The sequence below is a fragment of the Mandrillus leucophaeus genome, unplaced genomic scaffold, assembly GCF_000951045.1.
Source record: "Mandrillus leucophaeus isolate KB7577 unplaced genomic scaffold, Mleu.le_1.0 Scaffold484, whole genome shotgun sequence".
Taxonomy (NCBI): domain Eukaryota; kingdom Metazoa; phylum Chordata; class Mammalia; order Primates; family Cercopithecidae; genus Mandrillus; species Mandrillus leucophaeus.
The window spans coordinates 2,212,810-2,238,010 of NW_012105187.1; the positions used below are offsets into that span (position 1 = coordinate 2,212,810).

The window sequence follows — 25,201 nt, forward strand, 5'->3', positions numbered from 1 at the left end:
GGCACCAGCCTTTGAGAATGTGACAGACCATTTTTAAATATTTGCTTTGTACAAATTGTGGCCTATTGAAGGGTCTTGCCCAGCTATTTTTGTTTTATACCATGATGGATTTTGTGCGTTGTGTTGTGTAAGTAATAATGATAGGTCTGGCTTTGTAGTCGTGGCTGTTTGTTTTCTCTTCCTTTGTATCCTCTAACACTACGTTGGCTAGCCAGCCAGCGTTGTTAATGACATGTTAAAGCCTATCTTCTGTCTAAATTGGTGGGGATTCTGTCTTGATTTAAAAAATGGCCTGTGTTTAGAATAATGCTGCTTTGAAAGTCATGTAGCCAGTAGCTTTTCCATTTCATTGGAGAAACATATTGGAAAAATAGTAATAGTTTGTCCACTACCTTCAATTTAGTTGTGCTCCCTGGAGGGATAAGAAAATGAAGACTGAATGTTGCTAGGCTGCTCAGAGTATGTCTGCACTAGTCTGTGGCTTGGCGGATGAGAGAGGACTGTGGACAAGGCAAGGGCATCTCCTTCCTAGGAGAAACCTTCACCAAGCAATGGACAAGGGGCCATCTGGGTCTTTCCGAAGGTTCTCCTTAGGTCCGAAAATGTTACCCTCTTCCCCATCCTACAGACAAAATCATAGAATCCATTTGTGATACGTATATGTGTGTGTGTGTATGTGTATATATATATGTGTATGTGTGTGTGTGTGTATATATATATATATATATCAGTATTCTGTGTATTTAAATAATTAGAAACTCACCATTAACAATTAAGTCACAATTTAGTTCAGTTAAAGGTTATTAATAGTAGGCCGGGAGTGATGGCTCACGCCTATAATCTCAGCACTTTGGGAAGCTGAGGCGGGTGGATCACCTGAGGTCAGGAGTTCGAGACCACCCTGGCCAACATGGTAAAATCCATCTCTACTGAAAATACAAAAAATTAGCCAGGCGTGGTAGCAGGCGCTTGTAATCCCAGCTAGTTGAGAGGCTGAGGCAGGAGAATCGCTTGAACCCGGGAAGCGGAGGTTGCAGTGAGCCGAGATCGTGCCATCGCACTCCAGCCTGGACGGTAGAATGAAACTCTGTCAAAAAAAAAAAAAAAAAAAAAAGGTTATTAATAGTAATTATCTCAGTCTGCCAGGATTTATAAATATTAATGTCCCAAACTGAAGTTAGGGAGGCCCATTTTTACCTTTTTTTTTTTTTAACTTTTATTTTTATCTCTGTGTAATTGTATTGGGGGCAAATTTGTCAGTGTCTTCTCTTTTTTAATTAACGATTGTTTTTCCAAATTCTCAGTAAATAATCCTTCATCAAATTTGTCAGTATTATTAATTTACATTCATTTTTGTCTCTTCAAATTACCACATTGGTATGTAAAATTCTTGTGTGTTGTAATTGTGGATCAGAATCTGTTGATTAACTTGTTAATACATTTAGGACCTGGTATTCCTAAAGAGCTCATTACTGAACCTCACACTAGTCTTTCTAATATCTTTACAGAAAAATAAAATCAATAATAACTCTAAATTGTCAGATGGAAAAGACAGTTGGCTTAGCAGTGAACATGAAGTCTTTATTCAGATTCATGCAAATGTATTACATTCTTAAGAATGATAATTTTGAGAAACATTTGAACAGCATAATTACTTGCAGAAATATTACTATAACGAACATCTTTGGGAGTTGTGTGTTAAGGGGTAATATGATGAGGAAACCTGAAACTATATTAGAAAGTGGTGTTATAGATACTAAGACAAGAAATTATATAGAAGAATATAGTCTTTATACCTATTTAATCATAGTTAATAAGAAAATATATTGCAACTTTCTGAACTGAAATATAAACGCTCTTAGTGATAGACAGCTGTCTTTCAGGTGGCCCCTATAGTTAGACATTACTCCATGCCATATGCCAGACAATCGTCAGTTTGTTGGTTGATGATATTTTCTAATTTCACAATTTCTGTGATGTTTCCCACAAGTTGGGTTAAGAGTGATTCAGAGTCACACTTATTTTTGACTTTAATGTGCTCAAGTCATTTCCTGTTGACAGGAATCTGATGGAAATGTCATCATAGTGATCACTATTCTGGAGAACTTAAGCTGCAAGTTTTCCTGAGTTTGTTCTATCATGTATATTAATACTGGGATCTGTGTTCTCTCTCTGGCTGTTGCAGAGGCCAGATCCCATCCACATCCTACTATACTCTCCAGCCTTGAGTGATATACCTACCCATTTCATCTGTTAAGTGTAATAGCTCTTCATGCATATGACTTTACAGAGAGATTGAATTAAAGTGTACACATTATATATATATATGAAATATATATACAATATATATATGTAATGTGAAATAATTGTAGACTGCTAAAATTTAATATAGGAATCACAGAAACGTCTCAATTCTTCAGTTGCTTCTATTTATCAATATAACTCTTTAGTCTTATTCTGTTTTTACAAAAGAGAAATTAACGAATGAATATATCACTGAAAATTGCTGGCACAGGCATTTTGGACTAATACTCTCTTGAAGAAAAATAAGCATATTCTCTTGAATCTTATCAGACAATTCTGTGATATGTCCTAGTGTAACATACATTTCCAAAAGTCTTTAGAGATAGAGTATCCTGTTTCCTCTGCAACATTTGCTGTCTGTGGAAGGACCAGAATTGACACTTTGATTAGCTGCATTCGTGATGCTGAGCTTTTTCCAGCAGACAGAGGAGAGGGCCTCATAAAAAGATCTAATGTGCCTGGTAAAGCTTCTTCCAGATTATTCCAAATGAACCACATATGAAGGCCACAGGTGAAAGAGTCTAGCAAATTACGCTATTGGTATTTTCTGACTGACACTTTTCTACTGTTGGGGAAAAAATTATAAAATGTGTTTTCTTTTTTTGACACTCAGATGAGTATAGGATCAAACCAGTGGAAGAGGTCAAATACATGAAAAATGGGGCAGAAGAAGAGCAGAAAATAGCAGCCAGGAACCAAGAAAACTTGGTAAGAATTGACTTTCTCACTTAACAATGAATTTTAGTGACACCATTGTAATAAAATCTGCACTGCATGTTTTAACTGCACTTACACACTGGCACAAGATTTCTTGAAAATGCTGCAGCTATTTATAGCTTGCCTGGAAGCTGCACCATTACTCCTGTATCCTGTTTGTCTCTGAATAAGCCCTTCTTTAATCTTGATGGGGAATGCTCCAGGGAAAATATATCAAAACTATTAGTGTTTTAAAATAACTAAATTTAAGGGAAAAATAATGAAGTAGGATTGAGGTTTGTGAGGGGAAGATTGTTTTAGTTTTGTTTTTTTTCTACTTCTTTTAACGCATATCCAAATCAGGATGAATGGTTGTTTCATTATTCTAGACATGTAATGTTGACAAAGTTGCTTTTCAAAGGAATCGAAGGTCATTTTCAAAGTAAAAGCAACTTACTTCAAGGTAAGTCTTTCTTCAGAGAGTCAGTCCTTCACAGTCACAATATTAAAGATATTGTGGGTTTTGAGTTTATGTGAGAATTGTGATGATCTGAAACAGGAATTAGGAATCCCTTTTTTGAGTAGGAATCAGCATACACATTCCATCTTAACATCCCATATCTATAAAAACATTTAGCTAATTATAACATAGATGATTTCTTACAAGTGATTACAAATTGTTAAGAATATGTATTTACTCAGTTGTATTGGAGCAAAATTGTTTTTGTTGTTTATATTTTATTTTTGGATTACTTATATTTACTTTTTTCATGATTGAGTTAAAATGTATTTTTAAGAAGCTTGCAATATCATATAATACTTTCACTTGACTTAAACTCATTTTTTAATGATGTGCTTTGTTTTTGTTTTAATAACTTCTGCTACAGCAGAGGAATTTGGCAAAATATTAAGCAGTGCACAGGAGTGTTTAGGGCTGTCATTTTCCATTACACATTTGTGAATATTGAAGGCTGATTCTTTTCCCTAATTCTTTTCTGAACATATGATCTATAACTTGAAATACTGAAGTATCAACAAGTGAACATTTTAGATCATTTTCAAGGAATGAAAATATACCTAGATATTGAAGTTTTGCTTCATAAATGGGATTTGGATTTTAAATATCACTTAAGACACAGAGATTCATCATATCTAGAGTGATAATGTATTTTAACATTAACACTTAAATCCAGGAAAGTAGCTATGACAAAATACTAAAAGTTAATATTACCAGACTGTCTACGTAGTGTTTATTTTGTTTTGAATGGATAAATCGAAGACCTGAGTATTGAAATATTAGTAGTCATTTTTCTACTTTATTTTGCTAAACAACAGAGTTTGTCCTTGCTTGATATAGTTTCAGCTTGAGTTATCAATCTCATCCTTAATAATAATATTTACTGTAGAGGCTAGAGAGGTACTTCTGAGTAGTCTGGCAGTGGTTTCTCCTTGAATCTACTAATGTGTGTCTCTGCTTCACATGCTTATGTCTCTAGAACCAAAGAAGAAACACCTTGTATAGTTTGCGAGTTTTTTCAGTGTGCTTTCGTCGTATTTAGGACCAGTATAACTTTTTTCCTTCTCTCTCAGTTTTGCAATCTTTCAACTACTTGGTGCTTGGTGTATTCTTTTTCAGCATTGTGGTCAGAAGCAGACTGAATAGAGATTTGAAAAGAGAAAATTTTTTGGTCATTCTGATTTGTTTGTGGATTATCTGTGACAAACCTTGCCCCTTTGCTCTGCCAGCCAGTCAGAGTCCAGGCTCCCAATAGAGAAGTGTGTAAAGGTCTGCATGGGGAATGGGGAATAAATAGCTATCTTTGATCCTGAAATTTCTAGACTGTTTTCCAAAATTAAGTGACTGTTCAGTTATTTGGTAATTTGTTGTCTTTGTTAACTACTCCATCCTTTGGGGTACATAATCAAGTATGGACCATACACATCATTTGAAAAAGTACTAATAGCCTCCTAAACTTGAAGCTTAACATTGGAAGATGGATAAAGTAGATTTAACAATTCTTTGTTTTTTTTTTAAATAAAAAACACTCTTTAAAATAAGTGTCAAGAAGTTCTTACGTTTCAAAGAATGATATTAAGATGTAGGTTAAAGTGTTTTTTAAAAGTTTATTTAAACTCAAACTATTGCATTGAAGGGGCTCAGCAAACACAACCAAGGAAGTATGGCATGATGGTGAGGACTCAGGGTTCCAGGCTCAGCTCTGCCACTTGCTCACTGTGGGATCAAGTTCTTTATTTCTGTAAACCTCCCACCCATCACATGAGGAAAAAACAGTGCCTCACAGTCCTGTTGTGAGTATTACATGAGGTGATTGTCGTAAGCCTGAGTTCAGTGCTTAGCACATGATAAGCACCTGTAAGAGTTAGGCATCATCATACAAAACAAAAAGAAAGAATAAAGAATGTTAAAAGCAGGTTTCTTTCTTTTTTCCTTTATGTTAATTGGTGAGAGGTTTCTAAACGAATACTTATTCATTTAGTATTCATTTAGTACCTATTATGTACAAAACACTCACTAAGTTTTGAGAGACACAGAGTGCTTAAAGTCACAGTCCTCAAGGAGCTTACAGTATAATTTCATTCAGTTCAACAAATATTTGATTGCCTCTTGCAAAGAGAGTGCCTTTGCACTATACTCTGCAGAGAAATAGATAAATAAGGAAACCACTGATCCTCAGGGTGCTTGCAGTGGACAAGGTACGTACAGAATGACTATAAGTAAAACAAGGTGAGATTGAACTTGAAGAAAGAAACAAAAAGAGCTGCAGCTATTCAAAGGAGGCAGAGAGCTCGTCGATTGGGGTATCAGGACCTACTTCATGAAAAAGCTGACATTTACAATGGGCCTCAAAGTATGGAATGGGGGACAAGTGCCCAAGCAGAAGTAACAGGTGGAAAACGTAAGATATATTTAATAAAAAGCACATAGTCCTTTTGGTTGGGGAATGGCAGAGAAGAGGAGTAATTGTCAGTAGGGGAGCAGTGGGAGATTAGAATCAAAACTTAGATGGGCTAATGTATAGAGCCTTAATGTCCAACTGAGAGGCCTAAAATTAATGCGGTGGATTAAATGGAGGCTTTGAGTGTTCATAAACTGGGGATTGGCAGGATGGGATTATAATTCAGGAAAGTTTATGTGGCAACAGCTGGTGTAATATAGATTTGGTTGGGAAGCCAAAATGGGAGACCTGTCACAATAATTTTTTCAAGAGGCAGTAAGTCTGAACCAAGGTGTTGGCAGGGAGAGTAGAAAAAGATTTGGATAAGGTTGCAAAAGTAGAAGCAACAAGATTTGACAGCTCATTGGATATTAAAGAAGACGAGTGAATCAGGAGATAATGGTAATGCCAAGATTTAGACCTGCTGGAAAGATGATGGGTTGGTGGTGGTGAGAATAAGTAGTGACCATAATGATATGGTGAAATCAGCAGGAAGATTGTGTTTGAGGAAAACATAAGGTATCCATCCATTCATTCATTATTTATTCCTGTTAATCCTTAAGAAGCTCAAAGTATAGTACACAGAAGAAAAAGTTAAGCCGTGGATCATACGACAGTGTAATAAGTGCAGTAACAGAACTTCATCTGTTACTACCAGATTCTTAGGCAGTCAGATTATTTGGGAGACACAAAAGCACATGAGACATAAACCTCCCTTGGGAACCCACTTTCTGATAGCAGATAGCAGGCATGTGACCTAAATTACCACAATTCAGGGTACTATGTGAAAATAGAGGTTGGTTTTGAATAAGCAGAGCTTTAGGAACTGTAGAACATTCATGTGGAAAACTGGTGAAGAGATGGAAATGAAGGTGTGCAGCTCAGCAGCATTGCTTGGGACATGTCGGGTGTTCAGAATATTTTTGTTGACTTGAATGAACAGAAGAATGAATGAATAGGCATAGTTGGGCCTATAGGTATACATTTAGATCAAGTTGATGGCTGAACACTTGATGTATTAGTCCGTTTTCATGCTGCTATAAAGACATATCTGAGACTGGGTAATTTATAAAGTAAGAGGTTTAATTGAGTCACAGTTCTGCATGGCTGGGGAGGCCTCAGGAAACTTACAATCATGGTAGAAGGGAAAACAAACCCGTCCTTGTTCACATGGTGGCAGGAGAGAGAAGTGCATAGTGAAGGGCAGAAAAGTCCCTTATAAAACCATCAGCTCTCATGAGAACTCACTCACTGTCATGAGAACGGCATGGGGGAACTGCCCCCATGATCTAATCACCTCCCATGAGGTCCTTCCCCCTACACGTGGGGATTACAATTCCAGATGAGACTTGGGTGGTGACACAGAGCCAGTGTCTTGAATATAAATGGGGCAGCCAAAAGGAAGAGAAGAGAAAGTGGTCAAAGAAAGCCTCTTGAGACTCCAAGGTCCACTTCAAGGCCCTCCCTAGGTGATCTGTGCCCACAGGAGCCTTTGGTTTCTGTCTTGCCACTGCCCTTCTTGCTCACAGCAGGCCTCATCATTGGTTCATTGTTTAAGATTCTCCTTTATTCATTCAGATTATATCCAAGTTCTTTGTAGTATTCAACACAACTGTTTGGGATAACTGTGCGTAATTTGCTCAATATGTGTTCCTCTTGTGGACTGTAAGCTCATGAGGCTAAGAACTTTATCTTTTTGGCCTATAGTTAGGTGTCTAGCACCTGACAGTTCTTAACACCTAGTAGTTGCTCAATAATTGCTGCAGACCTCCAGTCTCTTGAGCCACTTGACATCAGGCCTATGCGATGGAGAAGATCATGCTGGTTTTCTGAGGCTGATGATAAATGATTTATATGTCAGTCATTTCTGTACTCACAATATGAAGATGTTCATTATCCCAATTTTCATCATTGCTTAATGTCGTATATTCCACTTTGCTTCTCTCAGAATTTAATTCCATCTTAAGGATGGTGGTGTGAAGTAGTAGCATTTGCCTTGGAGAGTATACATAGATAAATATCAGTATGGGCTCTAACTTCACCATTTCTAGCTTTATAATTTTGGCCAGATATTGAAAACTTTCAGACTTTAAGTTCCTCATCTGGAACCTGGGGAATCACAAAATTATTAATTATTGACACAGGGGTCCCCAAGCCTCAGACCCTGGACCAGTACTGGTCCGTGACCTGTTAGAAACCGGACCACACAGCAGGAGGTGAGCGGCAAGCGGGTGAGGGAGCGAAGCTTCATCTGTATTTGCATCTGCCCCCTATCGCTCACATTACCACCTGAGCTCCGCCTCCTGTCAGATCAGCAGTGGCATTAGATTCTCGTAGGAGAACAAACCCTATCGTGAACTGCACAAGTGAGGGATCTAGGTTGCATGCTCCTTATGAGAATCTTAACTAATGCCTGATGATCTGGGTGGAACAGTTTCATTCCGAAGCCCCAACCCTTTGCCCCTTCACCCTGGTCTGTGAAAAAAATTATCTTCCATGAAACCAGTTCCTGGTGCCAAAAAGGTTGGGGACCGCTGTATTAAAATATTAGAAGAAATTATGTGAGAATATGTTTACAACCCAAGCAAAGGGAGGGAAAGCAAAAGCTATGAAGAAAAAGCTTTCTTTCATTACATTGAAATTAAATACTTTTGTAAAGCAGAATAGCTACAAAAAGTAGTTTATTGATAGGCAAAATCCTGGGAGGAAATTTTTATGATAAATAAAAGACAAGAACATGTAAATAATTGAGAAAAAGATAATCTGTTAGAAAAATAGATAAATGAACAGATGGTTTATAGTAGAGGGGATATTGGATGATAAGCATATGAAAATATGTTCTGTATCACTAGAACTGTGGATACCCTCTTAACCAGCTCTGCCAATCTCTCTCTGAAAGATACTGGCTGCAGCCAAAGCATGCTTGCCTGGATGGCTGGTAGGCTATTCACTAGAACACCTCTATGCATTTGCTTCCACAGTTAATTGTGTGTTTTCCAAGAGCTGGTTTACTGGTTCCCAAACTGGTTCATACTGGTTGAATGCCATTGTAATTATGTAATTTAGTTAAATAATATATAAGCCAATGAAACACAAGTATGGAAGGAACTGTTTCAGTGAAAATTAAATCGAATGCTTTGGAAAGTCTTGATGAAGGCAAATTACTAAAAGCTTGGTGTTAAATTCTGTGCTCAGATTATTTCACAAGGTCTTTACATTCCCACGTCATATAAGAAACCAAAACAGGGATCTTAGATGAGCATTAAGGATATGGTCAATGCAGGAGGTGAATGTGCAGCCCTTGTCAGTGGTTTCTTGCTTAAAGGAGAAACCTTGTTCCTACATCAAAAAATGGGAGTGGGCTGGGTGCGGTGGCACAGGCCTATAATTCCAGCACTTTGGGAGGCCAAAGTGGGAGGATCACTTGAGGCCAGGACTTTGAGGTCATCCTGGGCAACATAGCAAGACTCTGTCTCTACAAAAATAAAAGAAAAATAGAATTAGCTCTGCCTAGTGATGCATGCCAATAGTCCCAGCAACTCAGCAGGCTGAGGCAGGAGGATCGCTTGAGCCCAGGAGTTCAAGGCTACAGTGAGCTCTGATCATGCCAGTGCTCTCTAGCCTGAGTGACAGAGCAAGACCCTGTCTCTAAAAAGAGGAAATATATATTCATGTAATTTAAAATAAAATCATATGTTTAATGTATATATACATTTAACTCACTGGATTGTTTAATTACCAGTTTGGATGATGTTGCCTAATAGGACTTTTACTGTAATCAGGGAAAGGCAGATTATGACATGATCCCAGTTTTCACCCGTTAGATTGGCAAAATTTTGAAGCTTGATAATGTCAGATTTTGGCCTGATTATAGGAAAATAGGCATCCAAATACTAATGGTAAACATTTTGGAGGATAGTTTAACAACATCTGTTAAAGTTTAAACATGCACACCCATAACCCAGCACTGCCACATCTTGCTGTCCACCCTAGCAGCTGCCCGTGTGCATGAGGAAGCTTGCACAAGACTTGTTCACTACAGCATTGTTTATATTAGTGAAAATTTGAAAATAACCTCCCTGTTTGTCAATACACGAATAATACAGCTATATTACACAAGGCAACAATTAAGAAGAATGAGTTAGAATTCTGTGAGCTGTCATCGAAAAATCATGCAGATTGTGGAATGGATGTGTATAGCATGATGTCATTTAAGGTTTTATTAAATAAAATAAAACAGAACAGCAACACTCTGTATTTTCTGTGGGTACCCATATATGTATAGGTATTCATAGATTAAAAACTGGGTGGATGTATCCCAAATGACTAACAGTGGATTACCTGAGTTGATGGGGAACCTAAGAATGTAAAGGTTCAGTTTCCTGCTCTGCAAAATGGGGAGAATAATTGGAGCCACTTTAGTGGGAAGTTATGAAAATTAAATAAGATATACCTGTAACCTCGTTGAACACTTCCTGGCATCGATAATGCCATTCTTGGCTATTTTCATGTTACTTTTATTAGTGGAGTTGGGTCCGGTGGGAATGGATTAGAAGAATTGCATGTGGTAGTTAAAGGGCATTTTTATCCTTAAACTTAAGGTTTTAAATTTTTTCAAGAAAATATGAGTATATTATCTGTGTGATTTAGAATTGATTTTTAAAAAGGGAGATAATAATAAAAATCCAATATTGACTACTTGGGAATCTGCAAGTAGAATTATGACATTTTCTTCTCATCTTATATATCCTCAGTTTTTAGTCCTCTGTGAAGTCTGATGAACAGATTAGGACTGTTAGAACACAATTAGAAGGAAACTTGAGAATCATTGGGCTTTGCTTTATGTAGGTTACCAGTTTTGCATATAAATGATGTAAAAGTGTATCACCCTAGACTTGGCAGTATTCAGATTCCTTGGCCTTTCTAAAGTAAGTATTTTGACAGATAAAGGACATTCCCATTTTAGTTTCTAAGTGTTCCTTCTTACTATACAATAAAACATCATTTAAGGAAAATATTAAGGACATTAAATAAGGAAAATTATTTCTTTAACTAACATTTGTCATTCTCAGCCCATATTCCCTTAAGAATATTAAGCCATTTGATGATGGATTTTTGTTTGTTTGTTTGTTTGCTTGTATTTCCTAGCTTTACACATATTACATTAGTTTTGGTTTGTTTGTTCGTTTGTTTGTTTTGAGTCTCACTCTCATCCCCCAGGCCGGAGTACAATGGCGTGATCTCAGCTTACTGCAACCTCCGCCTCCCAGGTTTAAGCAATTCTCCTGCCTCAGCCTCCTGAGTAGCTGGGATTACAGGCGCCTGCCACCACATCTGGCTAATTTTTATAATTTTAGTAGAGATAGGGTTTCACTGTGTTGGCCAGGCTGGTCTTGAATTCTTGGCCTCAAGTGATCAACCTGCCTTGGTTTCCCAAAGTGCTGGGATTACAGACATGAGCCACCACGCCCAGCCTACATTGGTTTTTGATTCACTGTTTCCAGGTATCTTTGTGTAAATGAAAAGATTCTTTTATCTTTGATGACATATAACATGGTTGGTTGAGCTTTTGATTTCGGTCTTATCTATAGAGTTGACTAATTTGAAACACCCGTTCACAGTCATCAATTCCTGAAAACAATTACATGACAAAATTAAAACAAACAAAACAGGATGTTTTAATGTGCGTTAGCAGAAAAGGAGAGTGAAATCAAGTTTTAGGCATGACTACGTCCCCCCCTACCTATGGAGCTTATGAGAGCTTCCTTACCTATCTCCAGTGCATTGAATTTCCAATACATATCAGGATATCGTTACTGGATTAGTCCATTTTCACGCCGCTGACAAAGACATACCCAATACTGGGCAATTTACTTAAGACAGGGGTTTAATTGGACTTACAGTTCCACGTGGATGGGGAAGCTCACAATCATGGCAGAAGGCAAGGAAGAGCAAGTCCCATCTTACATAGATGGCAGCAGGCAAAGAGAGAATGAGGAAGACGCAAAAACAGAAGTCCTTCATAAAACCATCAGGTCTCATGAGACTTATTCACTCCCACAAGAACAGTATGTGGGAAACTGCCCCCACGATTCAATTATCTCCCACTAGGTCCCTCCCACAACACATGGGAGTTATGAGAGTACAATTCAAAGTGAGATTTTAGTGGGAACACAGAGCCACACCATATTAACATCCAGCTGCAGAAATGAAGACTTGGAAATTAGGAGGCATCCCTGATCAGATGAAATGCTTCGGAAGCTCATGTGAGCTCTTTGGAGCAGTGGCATCCAGTTGGTAAAAACTGGGAAGTGGCCCTGATCCACAGAATAAGCTGTGGTTGAAGCAGTCCCCTGTAAGGGGGCTTGTGTTTTCCAAAGCATTTGATTGATTGGCAGCCTGAAATATAAACCAGAGGATATTCTGTAATTCACTCATTCACTGTAGGTCAGTAGGAAAGCCAAGAGCTCAAGATCACAGTTGTCATATTACTCTATTTGTTAGAATATAACTTGTGAGGAATAAAAGGCTTGTGAATGAATGTTATAAACTTTCAATCACTAACAAAATGTTTGTTATAGTAATATACATTCCCCTGTAGATGTTCTCATATTTAGGAACCCTCTACAAGTCCATTTGAACTCTTTAATAAGTACTATGTTTACTTTTCCTATGACTCTGTAGAGCAGCTAATATAACAGCAAACTGACTTTTCTGTGTAAATGTTGTTCCTGATGACCTTAGAGATGACTATTTACCTTTGAGTTCTCACTCTCAAATGCAAGGTCAAGTAATTATTTTTAGAGACCAACTAATGCAAAAGACCATGACTTTGAATAGCCCCAATTTCCCAAGCCACTTGTACATTCCTAGCACTTTTGAGAATAAAGTAAAGGAAACCGACAAGAGTGAAACTGATATTCATAGACAAAGTGTCAAGCTATATGAAGTACTACTTCTCTTCTCACCTCTCTCCTTCTAGGGACAGATTGGATTTGAGCACAGGCTGAGACTGGGATGGATTATAAGAGAGAGAGTTCTAGACTTGAGGGAGGTACTTCATAGTTTGGGGGACCTCTAGAGGACTGAGGTGTTCCCCAAACTAAAGTGAAGATAGATAGTGATTCTAGGTATCTGATTTAAATAAGATATACCTTTCTAGACAGCTTAATAAATACCATTTTAAAGCATCAGATTCATCCCCAAAGATCTCATGGTTCTAACTCAGTAGTCTCTCTCCTTATTCTCTCATGCCTATGTGATGGTGACATCAGCCTGAACTTCTTCCAGATAATTAGAGGAATAGCGTCAGGATCCCAGACACCATCTATCTGAACATTTTAGTTTCTTAAGGGAATAACCTTACTCACAGGAGTCAGTAAATGGTTTTGACAGTGTCATTCTCTCTTCTCTTTGTTGTGGCATAGAAGGTATAAGAGAGAAGAATCGTACCCCTTCATCGATCTTGGAAGACTTCCTATATCCAGCTAGCATTTTTGTGTTACTTGAACCAAGCACAGTCAAGGTCTTAGAGATTATTCTGGCACTGTGGTGATTTGATTTAGAGTAGAGCTGGAGTAGAGTTTCATTCTCTAAGGATGAGATATTTGTTAAATCAGTCTTCCAAGTTTCAAGTGTTGAACAGAAGCAAAGTTTCTGATGCGGGAATAGAATACTGAGAGAATAAAATAATGCACACAAAATTGCTTTGTAAACAAAAAGCCCAACAAATTATAATGATTATTGTTATTGCTAGTTAAAAGGACACCTGGCTTCATTTCTGTTCATCGCTATTTTATACTGGAAACAAAGTTAAGGCACAGCATGCTTGTGAGTGTAGGTAAGAGTTAATACCTACTTCCCTTGAAGAAAGAGTTATATCTTCATATTACACTTCAATCTCCTGTGAGGAAAGGATGATATTAAAGTATATCTCAACTTAACATACACAGAAATTAATGATTCCTGTGGTTTTTGAAGCAACTACATAACTGCAATCCTGTTTAAATTTTTTTTTTCTCTTCTACATGCTCAATACTGAACTGACCATATTCAGTTGAACACAGTGTTAGTGTCCCAGTACAACATATCTCTTGAATCAATTTCTATTTCAGTGTACTCTCACTATCATTTAGGCATAATATAGGCACTGAAAGTGTGTAAGGATTGACAACGCACAGTTGCAAGTCTCAGGAAACTCAAGAGAAAACAGATAAACACACTGTGAGTCTCTGATGGAGGTTCTTGAATGAGACCAGGGCCTCGAATGAGACCAGGTTTTCATTGGCAGATGAAGTTGGGAAACGGTTTTCGAGCAGAAGGAATAGTGTCACCCCGGAATGAAGACGTGGCGTGCATAATGAAGTGGTTTCGGAGGCTGATGGAATAATTTAGGAAGTGTTTATTTAGCTAGTTAGGTTTTGTTTTTTTTTCCTGTCGGCACAATAATTTTTGGTTTACCAATAATCACATTGTTTGGCCAGTTTGCAGTATTTGTAACTACAGAATAAATAGAACAGACCTCTGCTGGTCTAATTTAAAGACTGGGGTGTTGATAATGACTTCCCTTTTCCCAGCATTGTTATAAAATGTGATTGCTTTTAAACATGCTTTCCTTAGAAGCAGGGTGCTATCTAAAAGTGGTTGAACATATTTACTCTTGACCTCCTCCTGTCCAGTAAAGGATAGCATCTAGTTTATCCCCTGAAACTTTCCTGTTTAACTTTTGGAAATACAGCAATCATAAACAATACTTTAGATTTCTGGCCTCTTCTCCAAGAGCAGGACCCTGATATTTAAGTAGAAAATGGAAAGAAGCTGTCTTCAAAGCGTGATCCTGTTTGACCTACATGGTCATTTTAGATACCGGCTTTATTTATCTCACTAAAACATGAGCATGTTTTATATGCAAGTGGCCCCATTGTGACACCTGAGTAGAGGGAAATGAGTAACAATTGAGAGGGCCACCTTTTAGGCTGGGCCACTGTTACTAAAGTACCCAGAACAATAACACAGTGGTGTTACTTTCTGCAGATTGTTCAGATTTCTCTCTTATTCCCAATGTGATGCTAAAAATAAAACCAGAGCATATAAGTTTCACTCATCTGTTGGCAAACTCAGTGAGGTAGCTTCACCCAAAATTAATAATTTATGCCCTGGAGGTGAGAGTATCAAAAGTAACCAATATGTTTCCAAGAGTCTGGGCTCTGGTAAGTGTTTCTTCCTTCATTTGTGAGCAAATAATGGCCAGTATTAACAGACAGATTCACCAGCCTTATGATTTTTATTTTTAAAAGGTTTTTGGTAGTTCTGAAAATGGAGTTTATTCCTGTCATCCAGAAAAGATAGAAACAAATAATGAGGCATAAAAATTTCATATATCTTCCTTGGAGGGAGGAGGAATATTGTTTAGCTTGTCAACATTATAATAGGTATATGAAGGTGCCATTGTAAGTGCCTGCTTCATGTTCATAACAGGATTAATTTATTTACTCAATGCTCTGTATGATAACAGATGCCAGATTTCTTCTTTCTTTGAAAAGTAAAACAATTGATAATGAAAACAATATTTCCCAAAATGTAATGAGATGACTCAGTTTTTTGGTTTCTGTCCAAGTGTAATGGTACATAACAGAGTCCCATTTACTGGCAAACTTCTGCTTATAACTGGATAACTTGAGAGCTTGCTTAATTTTAGGCAAATACTTCTTTTAGGATTTTTACAGTTGAGTGCATAAAATGAGACAGGAATCTGGTGAATGGAACTGGAATATGAGGTAGGGCTTGGTCTCAGAAACAAAGCAGAAGATTCATTATTAGCACTGGGGTCTGACATGATCAGGGTCTTCCAAATACAAGTCAGGGCTTCTTTGCTTCTCCTGAGTCTGAGACGCAATGAAACCAAAGGGAACAGCAGGGAACACCAACTGCAGACAAAGAGAATGGAGAATCTCATTCTAATGATTCACAATGATGCTTTACTGCCCATAATGTTTCCGCTCAAATGAAACAATCTCTGCTGGCCAGGAGATGGCCATCTAGTGAGAAAGGAAACCACACATAGCTAATGGATTTGGTTTACTCCTGTTATTTTCTTATTTAATTGTACTTTATTTAGTTGTACTTTTAAAATTAACCTTTCTTTGTTTGTAAACATACTACTTGCTTGAATTGCTTTAAAACATACTTTAGGAAATACAGAAGTGAATAAAACATAAAAGCAGACATAAACCCTATAACAATCATTTATGTTTTTATGCCTAATATAAATAGAAATATAGAAATACAACTTTTATTTTTGAGATGGAATCTCGCTCTTGTTGTCTAGGCTGGAGTGCAATGCCACGATCTCAGCTCACCACAACCTCCGCCTCCCAGGTTCAAATGATTCTCCTGCCTCAGCCTCCCAAGTAGCTGGGATTACAGGGATGTGCCACCATGCCTGGCTGATTTTGTATTTTTAGTAGAGACAGTGTTTCTCCATGTTGGTCAGGCTGGTCTCGAACTCCCAACCTCCACTTGCCTCGGCCTCCCAAAGTGCTGGGATTACAGGCGTCAGCCACTGTGCCCCACCAATATAATTTTTTTTTCTAAACATAATGGATCTGAATTTCTTACAATGCTAAATATAATCTTACCATATGTCTAGAAATCATGCTCCTAGGGTATTTTCCCAACTGATTGGAAAAACTATAACCATACAAAAACCTTTATGTGAATGTTGATAAGAGCTTTATTCATAATCACCAAAAACTGGAAGCAACCAAGGTGTCCTTCAGTAGATGAGTGGACAAACTGTAGTACATCCAGACAATGGAATATTACTTAGTAATAAGAAGGAATGAGCTAACAAGCCATGAAAAAACATGGATAAGTGCATATCACTAAGTGAGAAAAGCCAGTCTGAAAGATACACGCTGTATGATTCTACTTGCATGGTATTCTGAAATAGGCAAAACTGTAGAGATGGTAAACAGATCAGTGATTTCCGGAGATTTGTACAAAAAAGAAGGGTGTATAGGTGAAGCACAGAGGATTTTTTTTTAGGATGGTGAAACTATTCTGTATGGTACTATAATGGTAGGTACATGTTACTATACATTTGTCAAAATTCATAGATCTCTATAGCAAACAGAGTGAAATTTAACGTACATAAATTAAAAACACAAACAAAAATGAAAGCCTGGGGATCCCAGTATAGAATGCAGACTGTGACAAAAGACTCTAACAGTATTACAAATATGTAAAATAACCTTACTGAAGGAGATTGAGGGAAAGATGCCAACCTAAGCAACTTTGGAAATCAACGAAGACGGTGAGACCAAAACTAAAAGCAACCATACATAAGCACTGTACTAATTTTTACTGTGGAGGTAAGAATTAACAATTCTGAAAACACTATGTGTACTGAACTGAAAAATTAAATATTGGCTACTGGATGCTGAAGCCAGGTTTCTCACTGTTGGAGTGGGAGGTTACAGATATTTAACAGGGGGTGGCTAGAATGATCCTGTGGCAATAGATTAGAGTTGGAGATATCAGTATGAACTGATACTTAGCTTAATATAGATACAGATGGAAAAATATTAATAGATATTTGCACATGCATGTGTAAATACATATGTTTATAGGCATGTATATATGTGTAGATAGAAGTATTTTTACATGTATATATAGTTGCAAAAGTGTAGATACCTGTATATATACACTTATTTTATTGCTCTGTCAGTTGAGAGGGCCTAGAAGCAATGATACCCCAGTAGCAATAAGCATACCCCACATCCAGATCTTGTTTCTAATACCATTCTCCAATAAAAGGAACTAGGGCTTCTTGAAATGTCTGAGTCAGGGCTGGAGAACATGTAAGAGGCTCCTGGTGCGTCTTGTAGTGTCAGAAAGTTAGGAAGTGTGCATACACACATACATACAATATGATGGGATATGTCAAAGGGACATGGGAGCCCACTGAAAAGCTCCAGTGACCAAAGCTGAAATAATTTGAGCAACAAAATATGCAATGTAGTGTTAGGTTACACTATTAATCTAGTGGAGAATACAAACTATATACTTTATTTTTTATTTTATTTATTTTTGAGATGGAGTCTCACTCCGATTTGCCCATGCTGGAGTGCAGTGGTGCAATTTTGGTTCACTACAGCCTCGACCTCCCAGGCTTGGGTAATTCCCCCACTTCAGCCTCCTGAGTAGCTGGGACCACAGGCACATACCACTACACCTGGCTAAGTTTTTGTATGTTTTGTAAAGACAGGGTTTTGCTAGTTGTCCAGGCTGATCTTGAACTCTTGAGCTCAAGCAGTCCACCTGCCTCGGCCTCCCAAAGTGCTGGGATGATAGGCATGAGCCAGTATGCCCAGACTTACAAAGTATACACTTTATGCAGAATATAAAATAAGTATCCATGAGTCCATACTGATGTAAATGATTGAATAAATACATGCAGACAAATTGATAAATCTGTACAGAGTAATTCCGTATCATTTATGTAGATAGTCTACCCTTGAGGAGGTGGAACATTACTTCTCAATTAGTAAGTGTGGATTGCGCATAATGACTTCCTTACAAGAGTACAGTATGGAAATTGGGAAAAAATGAGAACTTTACAATGGAGAAACCTGACAGACAATACCTCAGCCAGGTGATCAAAATGAACCTCAACAGTGATAAGTCATGTTGATAGCATGTACCCTTGATGTGCTGTGATGAGAATGGCATTTTATCTCTGTGGTCTTCCGCCCCAAACCTTGAGCTTCAGTATAATTATGAGAAAAATGTGCTTCAGTTGAGGGACATTCTACAAAATATCTGACTGGTACTCCTGAAAACTATCAAGGTCATCAGAAATAAGGAAAATCTGAGAAACTGTCACAGCCAAAAGGCATCTAAGGTGACACAGCAATTAAATGTACCATGGTGTCTATATGGGACCCTAGAACAGAAAAAGCACACTAAATAAAAAGCGTAAGGGAGTGTCCTATCAATGTTACTTGATTAATTGTGACAAGCGTATTGTCTAATGTCAGATGTTAATAAAAGAGAAAGCTGGGTATGGGATATATGCAAATTCTCTGTACTATCCTCACTTTTGTGTAAGTCTAAAACTGTAAGGTATAAAATTTGTTTAAGTATGAAAAAGGACCTGTACTGTACACACTGTGAAATGCCATTTGAATGTGCTGTAATTTAACTAATATTTAATATGAACAATGTTCTATAATACTTTGTACCTCCAAGCATTCCATTAGGATAAACCACTGTATGTAGGGTTATTGAGACAAAAAGGTTTTTTGATATGTACATCAAAAGAGCCTCCCTCCAAAAAAGAAATCTTACGTCAACTTGTCTTCCTACCGCCAAAATATGAGCGTGCTGATTTCTTTTGACTTTTTACCACTATAGGTAATTTTATGAGTTTCAGTTGTTTATAAACAACTTGTATCTTTTTGTTTCGATTTGTACTTTTTTGATTACTATAGTAATGAGTTTGCACTTTCTAAAATGTGTTTATAAGCTAGAGCGTAAGGTCCACAAGGGTGAGATCCTTGTCTGTTTTATTCAGGACCTGACAAAGAGCAGGTATTAACAAATATTTGCTGAACAAATGAATATACTGTATTTCATACATTTCCCTTTGACTAGGGAAATTCATTTGCTGAACAAATGAATATACTGTATTTCATACATTTTTCCCTTTGAAAATGAAAGTTTTCCTTTCATTGGAATCTAGAAAACAAATTAGAACTAAAGATTTTGTTAATTCTATTCTTACATATGAATATAAAACTATAAGACTGGGTACCTTCATGGAGAATTCCTAAGTAATGACCTCCTTGAACGTTACTTAGATAAGTTGACTCATCCTTTACTATGTTGCATTTGAATTTGAGCCAATAGTATACCCCACAAGAATATTACATAAGATGGAAAAAAATCATGATGTTAGCTGGAATTGTCGCAAATTAAAATATTCTTCTAGAATCATTCATCCACTCATCTATCTGTACATTCTTCCATATAGTTGGAATATAGAACTGGGTTTTTTAATATATAGAGAACTAGGGTTTTCTTTTAATGACTTTGAAGTATTCATTAGTTTTCCAACAGTATTGAATTAGACACATAAATACAGCTAGACAGTATAACTTCACTGGCTGCTGGATGATTTAGGTCATTCAACAGGTTTCAAACTCCTAAAGAGGAGCACCCTTCCTCAATGATGTGGACTAGGAACATCAAAATTTATAAGGTTTCTGCTTCAACCTCAGGGTAATTTGTAGTCTAGTAAATGATGAGAGAATTGAGCAGGTACTAAAATCTTTAAGTGGGCATTATTGGTTTTATTATAGAAAATATTTTCATAGGTTGCTTCTTAAAGTATCCATTAGTCTGAGGAGTACATTGAGATTACTTCTTAAAATAACAGTATTTTCAGAGTTGGAAGAATGGCAAATTTTTTTCTCCCTAAAGAGTGAAAGTCTCTTACACATCTGTGTTTTTGCAGTGTGGTGATATTTTGCATTGTTTAGGCAAAAATAAACATACTTGCAGGGATAAACAGAAAAAAAATTTTTGTTTTAAACATAGGGTTAACTATTAAAACCTCCTTCATTTTATTTTTATATACATTTTGGTTATTCTCGTAATTATTCTTGAATGATTATTCTCATACCATTGGTTTCCATGGAAAGTTGACTTTCAGTGATAACATCTTAATTTGTCATCGAATTATCATAAAATGTATATAGTGTGCTCTTACTACTATATTTCAGTATGACTGAATTATGATTTCCCAACTTTATCTACTAGTTTTAATTTTATTCCTTTATTTGATGACCTCTTTTCTTTTCCATCATTTAGCTTTTATATTTGCTTGTTTTTAAGCCAATAAATCATCCATATCATCGTTAAGAAATATTGGCTTGGGGTTCCGATTGTGTAATCAGAAGCCATATCAAGGTTGTGATATGCACAGGAACTTAGTGATCTGATCATGAAACACACCTGTAGAATAACCTATGAGAGAAGACTGCTGGTGTTAACTGACCGCAAGGATACGAGGGATTATCTCTGAGTGGCAGGGTTATGGGAGATAATTTTTAAAAATTCCTTTCTACATTTAAAAAGGTTTGCCCCTCAGTGTAAGGTATTACTTTACAACTCAGGAAAATAAAATTATACAAAAAGCATTTAAAGCATAAGGATTTACAGCTGAGCAGAACAGCAGGCTTTCTGCCACATCAAAAGCCTGTTGCTTTTCTTATTGTAACGGACATTCTGTGAGAGGAAGGAGAATGTCCAGTCACCTAATTTCCATCTCTGTGGAGCATCAGTGGAAACTTCATTCTGCTGTAGATGGACTGGTAAATTGATGATTGTAGCAATAGATAATTTCAGGACTTTATAAGGTAAATACATTCACCATGTGGACAAATTACTTTGACTTTTTAGTTCTTTAAAAGATACAGTGGAAGTACTGTTGTGAAGCTATTCCCATTATTTAGGAAAGCAGCAGTCATTTTAAAATTTTATTGTTAGAGTTAATGACAGAAAATGTGGAGTTAACCATATTGTCCAAAGAATGGAGTGTGCTGATCATTCTTGCCTTATTGTTGAAAGTTTTCTGAAATATATTTGCCTTTTCCTTGTTAGTAAATACAGGATTTTAAACATTGGTGAATTTTTCTTCATGATTCAGTATCTTGCCTTGCCTTAAGGTCATTGTTAAAAACACCAAAAAAACTGAACAGTAGAATCAGAAGCTGAGGATGTTTGACTAATTCTTTGCTAGCCTTCTGGCATCCCCTAGAAAATATTTTCACAATAATTTATTTTATACTAAACCTATAGGTATTTTTGAAGCATCTTCCCATCCCCAGCATTTTATTCTTTTACTTGGGATCATTAGTGCTGAATTCTCTCTTAGCTTGGGTAGAACTTGACAGGTAATACAAACATAAATCAGGTTGTCATCTTTCTAAAACTGGTCAGGGACTAAGTCGTGTTTTGGCTATTGTTTTAAAAAATGAGAATTGTTTGACAACTTTATGGCCAACTAACTCCAAGTGTATCTAATAATTTTGCAAAAACCTACTATGTTTTCTGGATAAAAATAAAAGCATTAGCTTTGGAACATAACACTTAACTGTAACCTATTCATTGAGAAAGAGCTCAAAATCTGAATAGAATGTTTATAGAGACAAGGAAGGGAGAACGGAGGGAAAGAAAATGTCTCAATCCCATTCATTCATTCATTCATTCATTCACTCCCTCAACAAGTATTTATTAATCACCAGCTACCTGCCAGCTACTGTCCTTGGTTCTGGGTAGTATAAGTAATACCCATAGTCCTGTCCTTAAGGGGTTCACTGTCTAAGAAGGAGGAGGCAAGCCAGTGAGTAGGCAGTTTCCATGAGGTATGCTAATGGACCTAACAGGGAGACACATAATATTATACACCCATAACCCAAACTTAGAACATCAGAGAAGCCTTCTGAATGGAGAGGTCCCCTTTATGCTCTCATTTAGCTAAACTACCTTCAGCATCAAAGCTCTGTGAAAAACAATACCGAGAAATACTATGTCCTGGTGCTTCATCCTTTGTTCTTAGTAAATGATGCTCCAGTGTTGACTGGTGAGTCTTGGGAACATCCTCTGTGCCAGAAATGTTTGTCCATTCACCAAGTAATTGTTGGGTCCTTATCAAGTGTGGCAGCTATGCTTAGAACAAGGAATACAGCAGTAGTGTAAAACATGGTCTTTGCTTTTGTGAAACTCATAGCCTGGAAGAAACAGGCTGGTAAAGAAGCATAAAAATAATGTATTACACACTGACTTATAAGCACAAATTAGTGTCTAAATGATAGCAGATGAGGGAACAAGTGATTATATCTCAGAAGGTATGGGAAAGCGGAGACTTAAGAGCTGAATAGGTATTTAAAGAAGATCAGGTGAGGAACAGCGGGAGCAGAGGCCAGGAACTTAAAAGATGAGGGTGTCCACCCAGAACTGTCCCAGATTTGGAGTGATGGGACCGGGAGTAAGGTTCAGGTTGTGAAAGACTTTGTATACTCTAACAAAATGGGACACGCTGTCCTACTGTGGTGAAGAACCTGGCTGTGAACTCAGACAAACCCAGATTTAGATACAGGCTCTGTCACTTACTAGCATGTTACCTAACCTCTCTGAGCCTGAGTTTCCTGAGTCCTCAGGAAACTGTAGTTTATAGTAACTACCTAAAAGGATTGTTGTAAGGGCTATCTGAGATAAGGTCAGGAAAGCACTAGCACAATGCTTGTCACATAGCAAGCACTCAATATATGTTAGCAGTTAATTTTATTTACAATTTTATCCCATGGATATTGGAAAGCTATAGAAAGTTACTATCTTGCTGCTATCACTCTAGATTCCAGAACCTCTTTGTGCATCCTGTTAAAATATTGTTTTGGTGATTAAACAAGTTAATATTTGTAAAGTGCCTAGAACAGTGCCAGGTATATAGTAAGTGCTGTATAAGTGTTTATTCTATGTTTTAAGTTAATGAAATCAGTTAAGCAATAGAAATAAAAATTTTCCACTTTACAGATGAGTAAGCAGAAGTCAGATAAGTTAAACTTCCTGTCTAAAGTAATACAACTAATAAAGTATGGAACCAGTATTCAATCTCTGTCTCATTTCATATTATAGCAGCTGCACCTTAAAATATGATTTTAAAAGACATACCTAGTCCTATCATCACAACACATTTTTCATTTTTGTGAGATGCTTTCCATCTTTGCCCAGGTGCAAGTAATAGTTTTACAGCATTGTAGGCATAGCCTGCATAAATTTTGCATTCCACTTTTTTCTTAGCATAGTATCATTGTCTTTCTTTCTTTCTTTTTCCTTGAAACAGAGTCTCACTGTTGTCAGCCCAGGCTGAAGTGCAATAGTGCAGTCTCAGCTCACTGCAGCCTCTCCCTCCTGGGTTCCAGCAGTTCTCCTTCCTCAGCCTCCGAAGGTGCTGAGATTATGCCTGGCTAGTTTTTGTATTTTCAGTAGAGACAGGGTTTCAGCATGTTGGCCAGGCTGGTCTCAAACTCCTGACCTCAGGTGATCCACCTGCCTCGGCCTCCCAAAGTGAGCATTATATCATTTTCTATTTTCCTTTATAGCCATTGTGTTAAATTTTAATGGATGTGTAAAAGCACATCAAATTGATTTTCCTTAGCTTTTATCTTGCTGTTGGGTATTATTCTATTTCCTGTTTTTCTTTATTATATATTACATAATCCTTCTCTAAGCATATCCCCAAATACAGCCATTCTCTTCTGTTGATTTATTTCCTTAGATAAGTTTCCAGGAATGGGATCATTGGATTGATGATTATGAATCGTTTTACTGTTTTGGACATATATTGCCTAGTGCCTTCCACCAGCAGTATATGGAGACTGCCAATTTCAACACTGAGATAAGAGGCAGAATTGATACCCTCCTAGCAATGAGAATTTTGTTTTTTAAAATTCTTGCTGATTTACTTAAGAGTAAAGATGATACCTCAAGGCCATTTTATTTTTTGCATATTTTGATTATTCTTTAAAATAGACTGCTACCTAATTTAATTCCTACTCTCTTTTCTGCTTTCTTTCTCCTCTAGTTTTTATTATTCAATTAATAACATTTCCTGAGTATTTACTTTGCACCAGACCCTGGTGCTACATGTTTTGGATACAAATGTAAAGTGAAAGATACAGGATTTTATGTCTGGTAGGAGAGATATTTGAGCAAATAGATTTCAGCTTTATGTGATAAGGACTTTGATAGGTGTCCACATATGATAAGAACAGAGAGACATAAAGGGAGAAGAAGAACTATCATACTTCTTGGCTGCCATGATATTTTGAAACATATATAGATTCTATCTGTACATACATGTTTATGAGTATACGTAACAGGAAGTTGCATACAGATATGTGTGTGCACATGCACACATGTGTATCAGACAAAAATCTGGAGATGTATCATATTGGATCATCATTATCATGAGATAACAAAAGGAACCCATGCCCAAAAATGGGAGCAATGACAGATAGGAAGATGGACAAAGAGCAGTCCAAGAAAGGAGAATGAAAGAAAAAGGCAGTCAGGTGGGAGGAAAATCAGAAGACAGCAGTGGAAGGAAGGAATTTAAAGAAGTGAGAAGCAGTAACCTCTACCAGATTGGGCTACTTGGAAGTCATTGGGTCTGATAT

At 37.0% G+C, this 25,201-nt stretch overlaps 1 protein-coding gene across 1 annotated transcript in view; it reads left to right on the top strand.

Moving 5' to 3' along the window:
* Positions 1 to 25,201, top strand: part of LOC105550434 (chromosome unknown open reading frame, human C1orf21) — a 258,061-nt gene that overhangs the window by 120,044 nt on the left and 112,816 nt on the right. The window contains exon 3 of the mRNA XM_011995358.1: positions 2,918 to 3,012. Within this exon, the coding sequence (XP_011850748.1) occupies positions 2,918 to 3,012 (95 nt within the window). The remainder of the gene's footprint in view (positions 1 to 2,917; positions 3,013 to 25,201) is intronic.